This window comes from Myxocyprinus asiaticus, chromosome 1 (assembly GCF_019703515.2).
Source record: "Myxocyprinus asiaticus isolate MX2 ecotype Aquarium Trade chromosome 1, UBuf_Myxa_2, whole genome shotgun sequence".
NCBI lineage: Eukaryota > Metazoa > Chordata > Actinopteri > Cypriniformes > Catostomidae > Myxocyprinus > Myxocyprinus asiaticus.
This window is the reverse complement of record NC_059344.1, coordinates 4,936,672-4,952,674: the sequence shown is the minus strand read 5'-3', so window position 1 is coordinate 4,952,674 and position 16,003 is coordinate 4,936,672. Positions and strand designations below refer to the sequence as shown.

General features: G+C 40.3%; 1 protein-coding gene across 4 annotated transcripts in view; it reads right to left on the bottom strand.

The window, feature by feature from the left end:
* Positions 1–5,921: 5,921 nt before the first annotated feature.
* The window catches only part of LOC127441298 (multiple PDZ domain protein-like), a 117,905-nt gene continuing 107,823 nt past the window's right edge, over positions 5,922–16,003 (bottom strand). For all 4 annotated transcript variants that reach the window (XM_051698534.1, XM_051698544.1, XM_051698553.1 and 1 more), the window contains 9 exons: positions 14,873–15,020; positions 14,610–14,696; positions 14,433–14,514; positions 14,304–14,341; positions 12,967–13,089; positions 12,725–12,826; positions 9,529–9,617; positions 9,252–9,375; positions 5,922–8,270 (listed from right to left, as the gene is read on the bottom strand). In XM_051698534.1, the coding sequence (XP_051554494.1) occupies positions 8,124–8,270; positions 9,252–9,375; positions 9,529–9,617; positions 12,725–12,826; positions 12,967–13,089; positions 14,304–14,341; positions 14,433–14,514; positions 14,610–14,696; positions 14,873–15,020 (940 nt within the window). In that variant the 3' untranslated portion in view covers positions 5,922–8,123. The remainder of the gene's footprint in view (positions 8,271–9,251; positions 9,376–9,528; positions 9,618–12,724; positions 12,827–12,966; positions 13,090–14,303; positions 14,342–14,432; positions 14,515–14,609; positions 14,697–14,872; positions 15,021–16,003) is intronic.

Genomic DNA, 16,003 nt, shown 5'->3' with positions numbered 1-16,003 from the left:
ACTACTTTTCAAATGCAGTCCCCAGCTAAGACAAAGAAAGCCATTAAATCAGTTTAAAACAAAGGTAATTAAAACTAGATAATCATATTAAGCAATGACATATCAAGCAAACTTTTTACATGCAAAACAGGAACTATACATTGCAACAGGCTAGGAGGGACAAATAACCAATTATGCTGACAAGCCTCACGTCTTTTGACCCCAGATTACAAGCTGTTGGTGAATGAGCATATCATTTTTTTTCAAGTTTTGTTTACTTTGGGAGAACTTGAAAGTCCTTAAAGGGCTTTCTACAAATACAAAACAAGATAGTTTCCCACTTTACCCTGGTGCACTCTATCAATCCAGACAGTTTCTGTGTGATCTGGTTTGCAGTCTATCTCCCTTTACCCCAATATAATGGGCTGGATGGGTATTTCTTTTTTTAGCTCAAACCACAGCAACAACAACAGCTCTTTCCAAAAACAATGACACGGATAGCCAGCATAATCCACAGGCCTTGGGGGTGCCAATTTTTAGTAGGAAATATTTCCTGCTGAAAAACACTGGTAAACAATATCCACACATCTCTGAATACTTGTGAGTACTTACACCTCAGTAACAGACAGATACAGGTTGCCAATGTTCTTCAGCAGGAAATCTTTCCCAATGCCATCCACAGCCCCACCCCAAACCACCCAGGACTGTAGATAAATAAACGTCAATTAAACTTGACTTTAATACAAACCTGATTAATTTGTGGTTTGTGTCCGCATGTACCAGAGACAAGGGCCCTGGTACAGAGTACACTCTGCGTACAACACAGCCAAGTAGGGCTGCAACTAACGATTATTTTGATAATCGATTAATCTAACGATTGAAAGTCCGATTGTGATACACCACCGTTAAAAAGTTTTCAATCATGAAAATGAAATGCGTGTTTTTACACGTGTCAGTGATCAAACCAAACAGCCAATCAAATGTCATGGTCAGTATTCAAAGTGACCAATCAAAGGAGCTGAGACATCAGCCACTGTCCCCGCCTCCAAAGTCTCAAAACTCAACTTGACAAGTGAGCGAGTGTTGTTGAGCAGTTGCGAGCACGTAGAGAGGGTTGAGCGAGTGCTCGTCACAGCCCTATGCTCGCGGGACCGCATTTGTGCTCGTGGGTCCGCATGCTCCCTCCCGAGGATGGTTTTTCGCTCGTGGATACTGTTCCCTTATGACTCAGTACACTCGACATTGCATAGTAACGCATATGGGGAGTGCCTTCTTACACTACCTAGTTGAAACCTCTCTACAATAAAGCCAATATTTGAATATTGGCTATGGTGTTTGAGCCCCGCCTGTGTTGGCGCAAAACTGTCTGCTATAAAAACAGGTGCCCAAGCACCATTTCCTCAGAATTTCTTCCTTCAAGACAGCGATCATCTCTTGTCTAGAAGCCCTTTACCTTCGTCGTCGATACACACGAGTTAGCGGGCAGAATCTTCACAGCAGTGAGAAGACTCTCTGCTCCCCTGCTGTGCTCTGGCGAACATCTCTCTGCCTTGCCGCTTGCCGCTTCGCTGGTAAACGGGCCTCAGCATCCACAGTGTTTGTGGAGTATCCTTTAAAAGCAATTGTAATTTGTGTGATATAAATATATATTTATTTATATATCTAAAAGAGACACTTATGTGTTCGCATCTTTTTCAAGATGTTGTTCCGTAAGTGTTCATTGTGCGAGAGACACATCCCACCAGACCAGCATGAGAGCTGCGTTTTCTGTCTGGGCCATGCCCACGCAGAGTCAGCTCTCATGGAGACAAACTGTCCTCACTGTGAGGACATGAGTCTCAAGTCGCTTCGCTCATGAATTGCACTCGTTCTGAGGGATGATTCAACCTCTCGCGCCCTTCCACGCGGCACTCGTCGAGGAGGCACGCAGGGCCGTGAGGTCGAGCAGGATGAATTTGAGGTGGATCTTGTGCCAGCACACGCCCCGCGAGCCCCTTAATCCCCAATAAGCGCATGTTTCCCAATACGCTATGTGCGAGACGAACTCTGGCCCTCTGAAGGAGCATGCGGCCTTGTCTCATTTGGTGGATCTGACACTGGGGATGATAAGTCTCTTGCTGCATCAGGTGAGTGGTCAGTGGATGATGCTACCGCCCCACTGACAGGGAGATGCTTCGCGTCCTTACAAGGGCGGTCGAAGAACTCAACCTCGAGTGGTCTCCCCTAGAGGAACCTTAGCAGTCTCGCCTTGATGAGTGGTTCTTGCAGTCCGGACACCGTCAAGCAGCCGCGTTCTGCAGATCTGCCCCATTTTTCCCCTAAGTTCATAGCGAACCATCTAAGTCCTGGTGCATGCCCCTCTCAGCACGCATGTGCAGTGACGCCGTTCTCACAAACGTGGACCACAGAGAAAAGAACAGTTATGCCCAACTACCCCCTGTGGAGGAGGTGGTAGTGGCACACCTCTGCCCTACGAGTAACAGGGCATGGAAATCACACCCCATATATCCTTCTAGCCGTGTAGACAGACATCCATACTGGCAGGAAAAGCTTACTTGGCGGCAGGACAAGCTGGATCAGCACTCAGTGCAATGGCAGTGCTCCAGGTATTTCAAGCAAAGCTCCTCAGACAAATGGATGAGCAACTCATGGTGAGCGAAGCCAGAGAGGGTGGCTCATCTCAGCTTGAATGACATGTCCGAGCCCCCTGGATGTGCAGTTGAACAGGGGGTTTGATGAAAAAATGCAGTCGGGAGCATGTGTTCTCCATACCCTCAGTGATGGTGACTGAAGCCTAGATGGGTGGATCAGATCGCGGGTCCAAAAGCAGAGTTCTTTGTCGACAGTATGGCAATAACACGTTAAAACTGCACACCGTGCGTAAAAGCGCAAACACAAACAAACACAGTCCACGGTTTTCCACTCCGAACCTTCTTGAATTGGCATCAGGGATATATACAACCCTCATATCGTTATTTTCATCTTTTCATTAGCTACATGACCCATCAGTCAAAAATGATCTAGATTTTCATTGGCTGGCTTTATCCAGAGACAAACATGGATGATGCAAATCTTTACATCACTCGTGTCGACTGTCCTGTTTGGCTATTTTGAATGACTACCCAATCACAACTGCACAGAAAATTTGAGAGAGGGCTCATTTTGTTTGTAAGACCCTCCCAAATATCACGTTTGGGTGTTTTGCTACTGAAACACACAGAATGGATATGAATGATAACGTGTTGAATATGTAAAACCTGAACAAAGACAGATTGATCAATATTTCTTCATATTTGTAAATTTTTGGAATAAAATCTCTAATGGATTTTATTTATTGGACTCTTGCAATGAAAAGCATACTGAAGTTTGGAGGATTGTGCTCATCTGTGTTTGGCTGGAAGACAATAAATGTCAGAACTTCTGGTTTCATTTTCCATGTTTTGATTTTCACTCTTGACACTTTTAATAAAATCTTATTGTTGCAACTTTGCGATCTTCAAAATCTCTTTAAAATATCAAATCTTGAGACCCAGATCTTTCAAATGATATATTGGATGTCAATATTAGTTTACAGTTTCACAGTTTAAACATGCATTAAACATCAATGAAATGTAAATAAATACGCAAGTGGGTCATTTTTGACCCACTCGTCGTTAAGAGGTTATGGGAGCAAGGCGATTAAACCCACCTTGGCTGGCTACAGGCCCGACTTGGGACTTAACTTTAGTCCTAAAAGCTCTCGCAGGGCCACTCTTCGAGCCTTTGGACTGTTGATTTGCGCATGCTCTCCATTAAGACAACACAACTGCTGACTGCTGCCTCAGTAAAACGGGTAGGTGACCTGCATGCACTATCAGTCGACAATTCATGTCTGGAGTTTGGCCCCGGTCTTTCAAGAGCCACTGTCAAACCCAGGAAAGGCTATGTGCTTAAGATCCTAACCACGCCATTCAGAACTTCTTCCCTCCTCCATTTAAATTGGATGAGGAACAATCATTGCATTTGTTATGCCCTGTGTGGGCATAACAATACGTTGCATACGTTGAGCGTACTTGCCAGTTCAGAGTGTCTGATCAGGTCTTTATATGCTATGGAGGACGCACAAAAGGAATGTCCATCTCCAAGCAAAGGCTCTCTCACTGGAGATGCAAATGCCTTGGCTTATGAGTTGCAGGGTAAGACTTGAGGCATGGCCTTCTTATGGGCATGGACAAATTGTATGTCCTTACAAGACAGATGTTTAGCAGCAGGATGGTCCTTTCAAAACACATTCATAAGGTTTTACAACCTAGATGTAATGTCTCTTTCTTCACAAGTCCTCTCTGTTTAGAGCACTTGCTATTCATTGGCCAAATATATATATACTTATTTAAGTATGGGCTCCCCATCATTTATACAACCACCTGCATTCAGGCCATTATAATTTACCATAAAGTCACAAGCACTTTCATTATAAATAAACTCCCTTACCGACTGGGTTCATAAGGAGTTAATTCATCCTACAGTTGAAGTCAGAAGTTTACATACACCTTAGCCAAATACATTTAAACTCAGTTTTTCACAATTCTTGACATTTAATTGTAGAAAACATTCACTATCTTAGGTCAGTTAGGATCACTGCTTTATTTTAAGAGTGTGAAATGTCAGAATAATAGTAGAGAGAATTATATATTTCAGCTTTTATTTCTTTCATCACATTCCCAGTGGGTCAGAAGTTTACATACAATTTGTTAGTATTTGTTGGCATTGCATTTAAATTGTTTAACCTGGGTGAAACTTCTTGGGTAGCCTTCCACAAGATTCTCATAATAATTTGCTGGAATTTTGGCCCATTCCTCCAGACAGAACTGGTGTAACTGAGTCAGGTTTGTAGGCCTCCTTGCTCGCACATGATTTCAGTTCGGCCTATGAATTTTCTATCAGATTGAGGTCAGGGCTTTGTGATGGCCACTCCAATACCTTGACTTTGTTGTCCTTAAGCCATTTTGTCACAACTTTGGAGGTATGCTTGGGGTCATTGTCCATTCAGAAGACCCATCTGCGACCGAGCTTTAACTTCCTGGCTGATGTCTTTAGGTGTTGTTTCAATATATCCACATAATTTTCCTTCCTTATGATGGCATCTATTTTGTGAAGTGCACCAGTCCCTCCTGCAGCAAAGCACCCCCAAAACATGATGCTACCACCCCAATGCTTCACGGTTGGGATGGTGTTCTCCGGCTTGCATGCCTCAACATTTTTCCTCCAAACATAACAATGGTCATAATGGTCAAAAAGTTCCATTTTTGTTTCATAAGACCAGAGGAAATTTCTCCAAAAAGTAAGAAAAATGGCTTTATGGCGGTTTTGGAGCATTGGCATCTTCCTTGCTGAGCACCCTTTTAGATTATATCGATATAGGACTCGTTTTTACTGTGGATATAGATACTTTTTTACCTGTTTCCTCCAGCAACTGAGACTTGTCCTCCGCCACCCGGATTGAGGTAACCGTGCCACCACGAGGACCTAGTAAGTAGCGGGGAATTGGGCATTCCAAATTGGGGAGAAAAGGGGATATATATATATATATATATATATATATATATATATATAAAGTTTGTTTCACAATTATATTTTTGCTGGTTTCATACACGCTTAACGTCTGCCCACGACATCTTTGCTCACGGAATTTTGCCGTGAGAAGGTATGCGTTACGTCCGAAGGCAGAAGATGACGCAATTTGCTTCTGGATTGTTCTAACTATACAAGCTCTGCTTCGCTTCACTTTCATCCTTATATACTCCATATAATGTGTAATAATAAAGTATAGACTGTGGAGAGATGTTGTGAATAAATAGACGATTAAGAAAATATAAGGTTTGTCTATATATTCAGAGCATAAAAAAATAACTTTTTTTGATTATTTTTGTGTCTTGATTGTCTTGAAATGAAAAGCAACAGTCTCAAGGTAACTTTAATTCATTTATTTGGAGTGAAACCCAATACTGTATCAGAACTGAATTGAAAAACAAAACTTAAAACTGGACAAACAGTACTGTGTGTGTGTGTTCTACATCCAGCAACATGACTACTAAAACTTGGATAAAAAAGGTGTTTATTCTCATAAAGGCAAAGCTCAATAAAAGTAATGAAAACACATTGTTTAATTATAGAAAATGCACAAACACCAGCACTTCAGTTTCAACACTAATGGACACCTTTTTTTTTTTTTTTTCAGACACATTATACTCTTCAAACGAACTGTCTTCATAAAAGCTTATTTTAAGAAACACAGTTACTCAAATATTTTAAGTTAAACATCAGGATAAATTCAGTCTTCATGATAAAAGCCCCTTTTTAGAGAGTGTGTGTGAATACACTCCCTAATGACACATTCAGGATTATCCTCATCATATTGCAAGCCATCAATTAGAAGTATTTTTTTGCAGTATAGGACTTGGAATATTGCTTAGAATTGCTTTATCTTGTTATCATTTTATATTTTACAGTTCTTCAAATCTTTCTATGAAACAGTGATTAGTAAAATCATAAACCGCAAAGAGAGTGTCGAGGTTCTTTCTCTGTCTAGAATCTGTGTAGTTTTTAATTCTCATTTAAAGATTTCATAGCATGTGTGAGAGACATTTCAGAGACTCAGTGTGTTTAATCCAGTGTTTAAAAAGACTCCATACCCACTATAGGTGCTAATACAAAGATTATTAAAGAAACAGTTCACCCAGAAATGTCTTTACTCATTCTCAATATGTGTTGTCAACAGCACAATACCAATAACACTGACTTCTGAAGTCTTCTGAAGCTATATGATAGCTAGTGTCACAAAAAGCTATTGGATATCTTCAGAAGACTTAGAATATTGGGCTTTACTTTCGTGAGTGCACAAAGCGCAGCATTATGTGCATTGACAGTGCACTACGTCTTATCCAATTGGCAAGTGGCCATGGGTGGGAGTGTTTTCACTATTTGTGGGTGTATTGTATGTTAATGAAGTGGCGCAAAGCACAATTTGCTGTTTTCCTGAGAAACAGGTCATTGCGCAAAGACGTTTCAGAAGCAGGTCTGTTTTTTAGCACAAAGTCTAAATTCAGTTCCTGCATTTGCAGTTAGGAGATTCCACCAGGAGGTGGTAAATGAAAATAAAGTGGAACATGAAATGATGTCCCTGACGATCGCCGTTTAATGAAACAAAAATGTATTTGATTTTTGTTAAACTATCTATAGGTCACGGTTTATTTTTCAATTATTATTATTATTATTAATGTTAACATTTACAATTGTATTTATGATCTAATTTGGTATTATTCCACCTGTTGTTGTAGAGTGATTTTAAAGTCTCTGCAAATGGGGCTGGTGGAAGAAGTTGGAGAGTGTAACATGTTTGGATTTGGTATGATTTTTTGACCACTTTATTTTGATTACGTTATTGTTTTGTTTGAAGTGTGATTTCAATTTAGAAATATTTTTGCTTACATTTTTTTCCAAATCAAAATCGACCGGTAGAAGTGAAGTGTGCGCCAAAACAATCACTGTTAATACTAGCCATGATTTGTGTCAGTGGATGAAAGTACATCCAAATCCTGATGAGAATCACATTTTCTAAGCATATAAAAGGAGCTTGTCCATATTTCTATTCTTCTACTTCACTGCATACAGTCCTTTTACACTCTCAACTTCTTATGAATGTGCTGTCTTTGTTTATATTGTTGGCGCTTGAAAGGAAATGCACTATAAAATAGCACGCAAACGGTGCAATAAACGGAGAAGGACCTCCAAATTCAATTGCACTTGACCCAGCCCATTAGCGCTTTTTGCACGAAATTTCGACTAACGCAATTGCGCCTAGACTAGCGCATGCTTGCAGGAAAATACCAAAACTTCATGGCTATGCCCACTGATTTTGCACTTATGACTTAAAGCATAGCGCTGCGCTTAACGCTAGCGCTCTTAAAATAGGTCCATTCCATACAAGTCGTAATCACTGTTTAAGGTTTTGTTTTTTCGGTCTTTTTGGAGCTTGACAGCCCCTAGTATATGCAATCTGTGTACCATTTTTCAAATATTTTGTGTTTCACAGAAGAGGTGAGTCACTGAAAATTTTCATTTTTGAGGGAACTATCCGTTTAAGCCAGAGCTGTGTGTTTGTGTGGTTATGACAGCACAGTGAGTGTCACAGTTCCTTTGGTTTTCTTCAAAATACCAACGGCTTCTTCGTGAGTGACTCCCTCCAAACTCTGACCGTTAACAGCAACGATTTGATCTCCACGCTTCAGACGACCGTCCTCTGACGCCGCCCCCTACATAAAAAACAAAAAATCATGCATCTGTGTTGGTATAATACATTCACTATCAGTCAAAAGTTTAGACACATCAACCTATTCTTTATCATTATTTGATGTTATTCACATTTCCACACTTCCAAAATGTGACAGACCTCTTGCTCTCAACTGAAGGAGGAAGCGGGAGCCGGGTAAACATCCAAAACTTTTCAGTGTGACACAAAATAAAATTGCTTTTCAGCACACAATCCTCGACCCACACACAACTCCATGTGTTTCTCTCACTTTGCTTTTCAGCCCAACGTGGAACGCACACGTCAACTCGAATATTGTCTGGGGCGACGGGGAGCCTTGGGCTTTGTTCACATTGCAGGGAACATTTTTTTTTTTTTTAATAAATAGCCAGATCTAATTCTTTTGTTCAGAATGCAGTCGCTTTTGCTAATGTGTCCACGTGTTCACCATGCTTGAGATTTTAGCCATGGACGTTGTGCCATTTGTTGTTTTTTTACAAGGGCAGTATTCAAATATGAACACATTCCTCACAGACAACAATATAATAAATGTAAGAGGTAGCATGAGCCATATTTGTTCCTGCTAGGGTTGATAACTGTCCCGTTTTAGCCACGATGTCCCGTATTTTGGCTGAAATGATGACGTCCAGATGGGACACCTATTGTCCCGTATTTTAGTAGGGAGATAAACATCCCATACTGAAGCAGAAAAATGCTCAAAGGGTCGGACCGCGAAACGGCTTGATGGGGATCGTCCTGTATTGAAGCAGTCAAATTGCTTGAGACATTCAATACATTATGGCTTGTGGTGCACATTAAATCAAGGTTTAATTAAAACTGTTAGTTTAGCTGTAATGTTCATTTTTGAGGAGGCCCAGCCTCCTTTGCCTCCTCTGACGGACCGCCACTGGTGCAAACTTTAGACTGATAATGTCAAAAATTGCGGTATCTGTGGAAATGCGCATTCGCTGCATGGAATCGTTACCTTACTGAAGACGGTTTTGACGTAGATGGGCAGATCACCATGAGGGCTTCCAAATCCACCCACAATACTGAAGCCCAGTCCGTCAGGTCCTCTCTCTAAACTTAAGTTCTTACACTGCGGAGGACTGCAGAACACAAACACAGTTAATCCGTTGAACATTATAGAGTTTTAATTGTACTTTCCTTTATTTAATCGTCAAAGGAAATCAACTCAGATTTGGTGTTTGCAGAGGATTCATTCTGGACCAGGGAAGAGTTGTTTCTGTATGTGTACAAACCCCAGGTCGTCATGGAAAATGCAGCTGGCTGTGAGTCCTGCTGTCTGTTCTGATGAAGGGCCAGTTACTGTTGTATCGCCAGCAACTACCTACAAACACAATTCACACATTACTTCATAACTGCACAAAACAAACCACCAGAAATAATCAGTCATAGGTGTTGTGTAGTTGTTGTTGTGTGTTATGTACATGTAGTTACTTGGGCTGTCAATTGGGCTAATTATAAAAAATAAAAACAAATTACTTATGCCAAATAATTAATTAATCACAAGTAAACTCATATAGCAATATTTACTAAGGACAACCCCAAATGGAGATGAGTCAGAGGCATTACAATATGGCAAGAACGCTGCATTTTTAAGATGCCGTGTCAAGTTTGAAAATGCGTCTTGAGACCCGTATGTTCTTTTTTAATTCTATAATGCTTTGTCTGGCTGTTTTGAATAGGGATGTACACAGATAGTCGACATTCGGTTAACCGTTCAATGTGCCACTATTTGAATACCAAAATCACTATTCGTTTTTTCTGCACGTGCAATAGAGGTCTTCAACCTGACCCAAACTCGATGAGTTCTGACAAACCATCAGGTTTTCCGGCTGGGATTGGGTCAGCTCTTCAGTTATTGGGTTCAAGTTAGGGGCTGTTCAAACATGCTTTTGTGTGCGTCTGCGCTGTTTTTCAAAATACTGTTAACACGCGCTGGATGGGCGTCTTTGACTATTGTGCCGAATCTCGCTGGTTTTCTTTCAGCGTCATGCACAGGATCGCCGCATTTTTAGACACCAAGTAAAATTAAAAATAACTTTTTATAAACTCATCTCAAAACACCTGCGTTGTATTTCATTCGTTGTGCTGCGTTCTGAAGAAGTTCAGGTTGCGAAGAGGACTTAATGTGACTGTTCACTATTAAAAATGATTCCATGTTGGTTACACCAAGCGAAGTTTCAGTGCTTGGTACGGTAACACTTTTTGATTTGGTGTGCATTTTTACGTACAACAATTAGACAAGTTCAATGCCATTTGATTTGAAACCATTTATAAATCAAAGCACCACGAAGAGGCTTCACTGCCTCACGGAAATGTGAACCTGCCGGGCAGAAAGCAGTACAACCACTACAGGCAGTGAAGGTTTGATTATTTTTGTAGGACTTTAATGTGAGATTTTATCATTTGAAGAGCACATACCTCACTGTACACTCTATTTGCTGCTTTTTTGAGTAGTGTTTGAGAATATTCCATTGCAATAAACGTTCTTTATTCCTGCATCCCGACTCCCGATGAAAAACCGAGGGAATGGTCAAATTTCAAGCAAATCATGACTTAAATACTGATCTGTTTCTTACCCACACCCATTATATAGCTTCAGAAAATATGGATTAAAACACTGGAGTCGTATGGATTACTTTTATGATGCCATTATGTGCTTTTTGGAACGTCAAAATTTTGGCACCCATTCACTTGCATTGAATGGACTTACAGAGCTGAAATATTCTTCTAAAAATCATAATTTGTGTTCTGCAGAAGAAAGAAAGTCATACACATCTGGGATGGCATGTGGGTGAGTAAATGATGAGAGAATTTTCATTTTTGGGTGAACTATCCTTTTTAAAATAAACTCACTGCTAAAATTAAATCCTCATCCATTGTGAATCTTTAGTGTAGCTGTGTACGACGCATCGCCCACACAAAGGGCACTGCTAAACCAAGCAACTTCCTATTGGTCAATAAGGAAAATTCACCTGTCAAAGTTCACCAAACTTGAGGGGAAATTCTTGGCCTCTGGAAGTCCATCATGCACAATTCACGATCGCATGGATTCCCACTGAGATGACTGTATTTCGCCATGTGAAGGTCAATGTGTAACACTTATGGGACTTTCCCCTAGTGGTCACCAGAGGTCGCTAGGAGGTTTAGAATTCTTTAGTGTTTGCATGGACTTTTATTTCGAAGTCATGTTTTGGTTTCTTGTCTTGTCTCAGGGTATGTTTACACAAGAACAATGGACTAAAAACGGAAACGTTTTTCCTTTTGCGTTTTTGAAAAGTTTTGCGTACAGACGACAACGTTGTCAAAACGATCCCCGTTCAAACGGATCCGCAAAAACGACTAAAAACGCTGTATTATGCATGCCAGGCCAGTAGTTGGCGATGTCACTTTGTAAAGAAACACCACGCCTGCACACACAAGCATTCTTCCACAGAGCGGTGAATACAAACAATGAAGATGGCGATCACTGGTCGTAGCAGTGATGCAGTAAATCGACACTTTGCTGGAGAAGCGTCAATAAACTCAAAATCTTGAGCAGCACAAACACAGTCCTGTAGTCCGCCATTGTAGTTTTGAATGTCTCGCGTGTTGTTTTGAAGTACTCGCGTGCATGCCTATAGACTGAACACGTAATACGCGTGCGCATGGCGTCATCGTTTTCACAAACGTGCACTTTGAAACCCGTTTTCAAAAGTTTGCGTTTTCAGGCCCCAAAAACGTTTGCGTGACCGTGCCTCATACCGGAATTTGTTTAATATTGGAATTACCCATGATCCTGAAGAAAACGATCCACAAATTAGAGAATTCCGTTGAACAAAGCACACCAAAAGAGCTCTGCAGTGACTGTCCACTCCCATGATCAATACTTAAATATTTGCATATATCTGAATATTTTACAGTAAAACTGAAATATATTGTTTCTATACTTAAAATCAATAGCATTATATTCTGCCATTGTTTTTCATTTGATTATGTCATTTGCGATGCTTCATGGGATTTTAGTTCATGCCCTCATGAGTCTTGTACCTTTTGTCTGAGATGTACCTCTTGTATCTTTTTGTCCGATTTTCGAATACATTTTTGCATCAACTGAAGGTTTGTAATAGCGTGATTCACCTCAAAGCTGGCTGGTTTGGGTCATGGCTTAGAACTCTTTTATGAGATTCCTATGGAAAACATGAATGGGAAAAATACTTCGGGAACAAAGATGGCTGAAAATGTGGGTGGGCACTGTTACGCTCTATTGCTCTAATAGTAGGAAAATTCAATTTCACTGAATTTATGTGTGGGCTAGGGGGAATGATTCTTTTTGAACACATTTTTTATAATTAATCACTCATTAAATTAATGTTTTATTGTTGTGGTCAACGTTTTATTGCCACTTGTATTGACAGCCCTAGACACACATGGGCACGTGTTGTCATGTACCTGGAGTTGAATGGTGCCTGTGTTCTTCAGCAGTGAAACAGCTTGATGGTGAGTCATTCCCTCTGTAGAGTTTCCACAGATAGACACAATTCTGTCTCCAATCTAACACACACACACACACACACACACGCAATACACATGAGGCAGAAGTCTCTGGTTTACTGTATAAATACACACACACCAGCTTTAGTGCAACAGACCTTCTGTTACTGGAACCAAACATATTTAAAAAAAGCACTTACCCGGAGTCTCTGCGTCTGTGATGCGAGGCCACTGGGGTTCATCATGGCAATGAAGATGGGCACATCCCCAAGGGGACTGCCAACCCCTCCAGCTATACTGATCCCCAGAGAGTCTGACGGCCCCTGGGAAAACACATCATACACCGTCCTCAAATGAAATAAAACCCTCAGTTCTAAATCTCAAGCGTTCATTCTCTTCCGATTGAGGTTTCAAAGATACAAAGCTGTTTTCGATGGATTGCCATTTGGTATTAGATGCTAATTTGCTATTTAAACATGCTAGCCAATTGTAACTGTGGGCGTTAACACTATGAGAAACAGAAGCTGAAATTGAGCTTCAGAGGGCCAGAGACAGGGGGGAAAATGATCATATTTAACTAAATTATGACTGTTTTTAGTGCAAAACACTTAAAAAGTGGACCTCAAGGAAAATAATAAACTAATGTCATGTCATGACCCATTTAAAGCAAAAAAGGGAGAAGTACTTAATACTAAGAAATCCAGATGTTCAAAAAATTTGAGGACATAAATGGACGTAACATCTCTTTGTTTCAGAAATAACAGTTGCAAAAGTAGCACTTACATGATGAGGGTAAACCATCCAAAACACTTTGAAACCTGCAGACTTAGACCTCTTAGATATCAGTATGGTATCTATTACGGTTGCGATTTAAGACTGAAATCACATGATATCTTTGACCGATTACTAAAGCACAAAAGGCAGAGTTGTATGTAGTCTGCATTGACCGCTTCAGTCAGCGATGCGTGACTGAGCGGCACCCTCTAGAGGGTGTGTGCGGTACATGCTGAGCAGCGCAGCAATACTAGATGAGGTTTATCATATTACAATTCAAATCGTCTTGCTGGACAGCAGAAGGTGCATTTGATAGGTCCTGGTTTCCATCTCTCCCCCTCAAACATAGCTGAATGTACCAGTTTTTTTTTTTATTTCCAGTAGCGCTTTTGATTTACACAATTGATTTAAACATGGCATTGCATACCTTGAAGTCTGCATGACATATGATGTCGTGTTTTGTGATGTGATGTTAATCCCAGCTTTGAGACTCATCAGACTCACCAGACATGCTACAATATATTCGTGTCAGGAGGTAGTTTGAACAGAGGCATAAAACTCTCGCAATGTATCATTATGGACAGCAGAGTAGACGCAATAAACAAAACCTTGTTTAGTCACTGAATAAAATTCAGTGGAGTGAATCAATCTTTTGGCATCAATTCTTTCTATTTCAAATGTTCGTTGTGGCAAACATTCACATTTAGTATGAATATGCTTCCAGGCTGAATCAAGGTAAATGCACACTGGAAAAAAAACTGACCTTCATGAATTCAATTGTCCTGACATCTTGATCCAGCACTGCCAGGAAAGAATAGAATGATGAAGATAAATGACAGAATGAAACAGTGCATCTGTGAAAGTATCCAAGTGAACATCACTATGCTCTTACATTCACTGGTTTTCTCTGTGTCGCCCTGCAGAGCTGCAGTGCTGGAGCATGGAGTGAGTTTACTGCTGCATGTCTCACTTATCTACAGGAAAAAAAAACACAAGAGACATTTCACAGATCTGAGAACAGCCCAAACATGTGATTGAAGGGTTTATTAGAGCAGGAGCCATTTCTGACCTGACTGCTCTGAGACAGACGTCGCTCGGAGTGGAACGGCCCTGCTTTAAAGCGACCCACCTCCATTATGATTGGACCAGTGTGACTCTGTGGACAGAAAACAAGTTTCCAGGACAGCGTTTCCTACAGTTTTCAGATTTTTTTTTTTTACTTAAAATAAAATGTACCATTTTTTACAACAAAACTCTTGTGACTGTGAATCTTTAATTACATGTTGTCGCATTAACATCTGGACAGTGAGTAATTCACTTGTGGACATTCACCTTGAGCAGTGCCGCCACGTACTCTTGCGTGGAAGAGCGAACGTCCTCCCCATTAACAGAAAGGATCTGATCTCCCTGCATGAGCCGCCCGTCACTCTCTACGACTCCGCCCTTAACGATGTCTGACACAAAGACTCCCGTATCATTCCTGACACAGAGGCAACTGACAGTCAGTCATCGTTATTATTTTATATATCTCTAATATATAATATACATTATTATAATATAAATGTAAACACGTACATCTTATTTATACACAAAAGCATAAATTAATTAATTACCATTTTTAATCAAATTAATCACATAACTGTATTTGCAGAAAAAGGCACCCAAATAAAAAAAAGATATAATTCTATGTACATATTCTAAATTATATACAGTAGACACACACACACACACACACACACACACACACACACACACACACATATATATATATATCAGTTGTGCTCAAAAGTTTGCATACCCTGGCATAAATTGTGAAATTTTGGCATTGATTTTGAAAATATAACTGATCATGCAAAAAAACTCTTTCATTTAAGGATAGTGATCATATTAAGCCATTTATCATCACATAGTTGTTTGGCTCCTTTTTAAATCATAATGATAACAGAAATCACCCAAATGGCCCTGATCAAAAGTTTACATACCCTTGAATGTTTGGCTTTGTTACAGACACACAAGGTTACACACAAAGGTTTAAATGGCAATTAAAGGTTAATTTCCCTCACCTGTGGCTTTTTAAATTGCAATTAGTGTCTGTGTATAAATAGTCAATGAGTTTGTTAGCTCTCACGTGGATGCACTGAGCAGGCTAGATACTGAGCCATGGGGAGCAGAAAAGAACTGTCAAAAGACCAGTGTAACAAGGTAATGGAACTTTATAAAGATGGAAAAGGACATAAAAAGATATCCAAAGCCTTGAAAATGCCAGTCAGTACTGTTCAATCACTTATTAAGAAGTGGAAAATTCAGGGATCTCTTGATACCAAGCCAAGATCAGGTAGACCAAGAAAGATTTCAGCCACAACTGCCAGAAGAATTGTTCGGGATACAAAGAAAAACCCACAGGTAACCTCAGGAGAAATACAGGCTGCTCTGGAAAAAGACGGTGTGGTTGTTTCAAGGAGC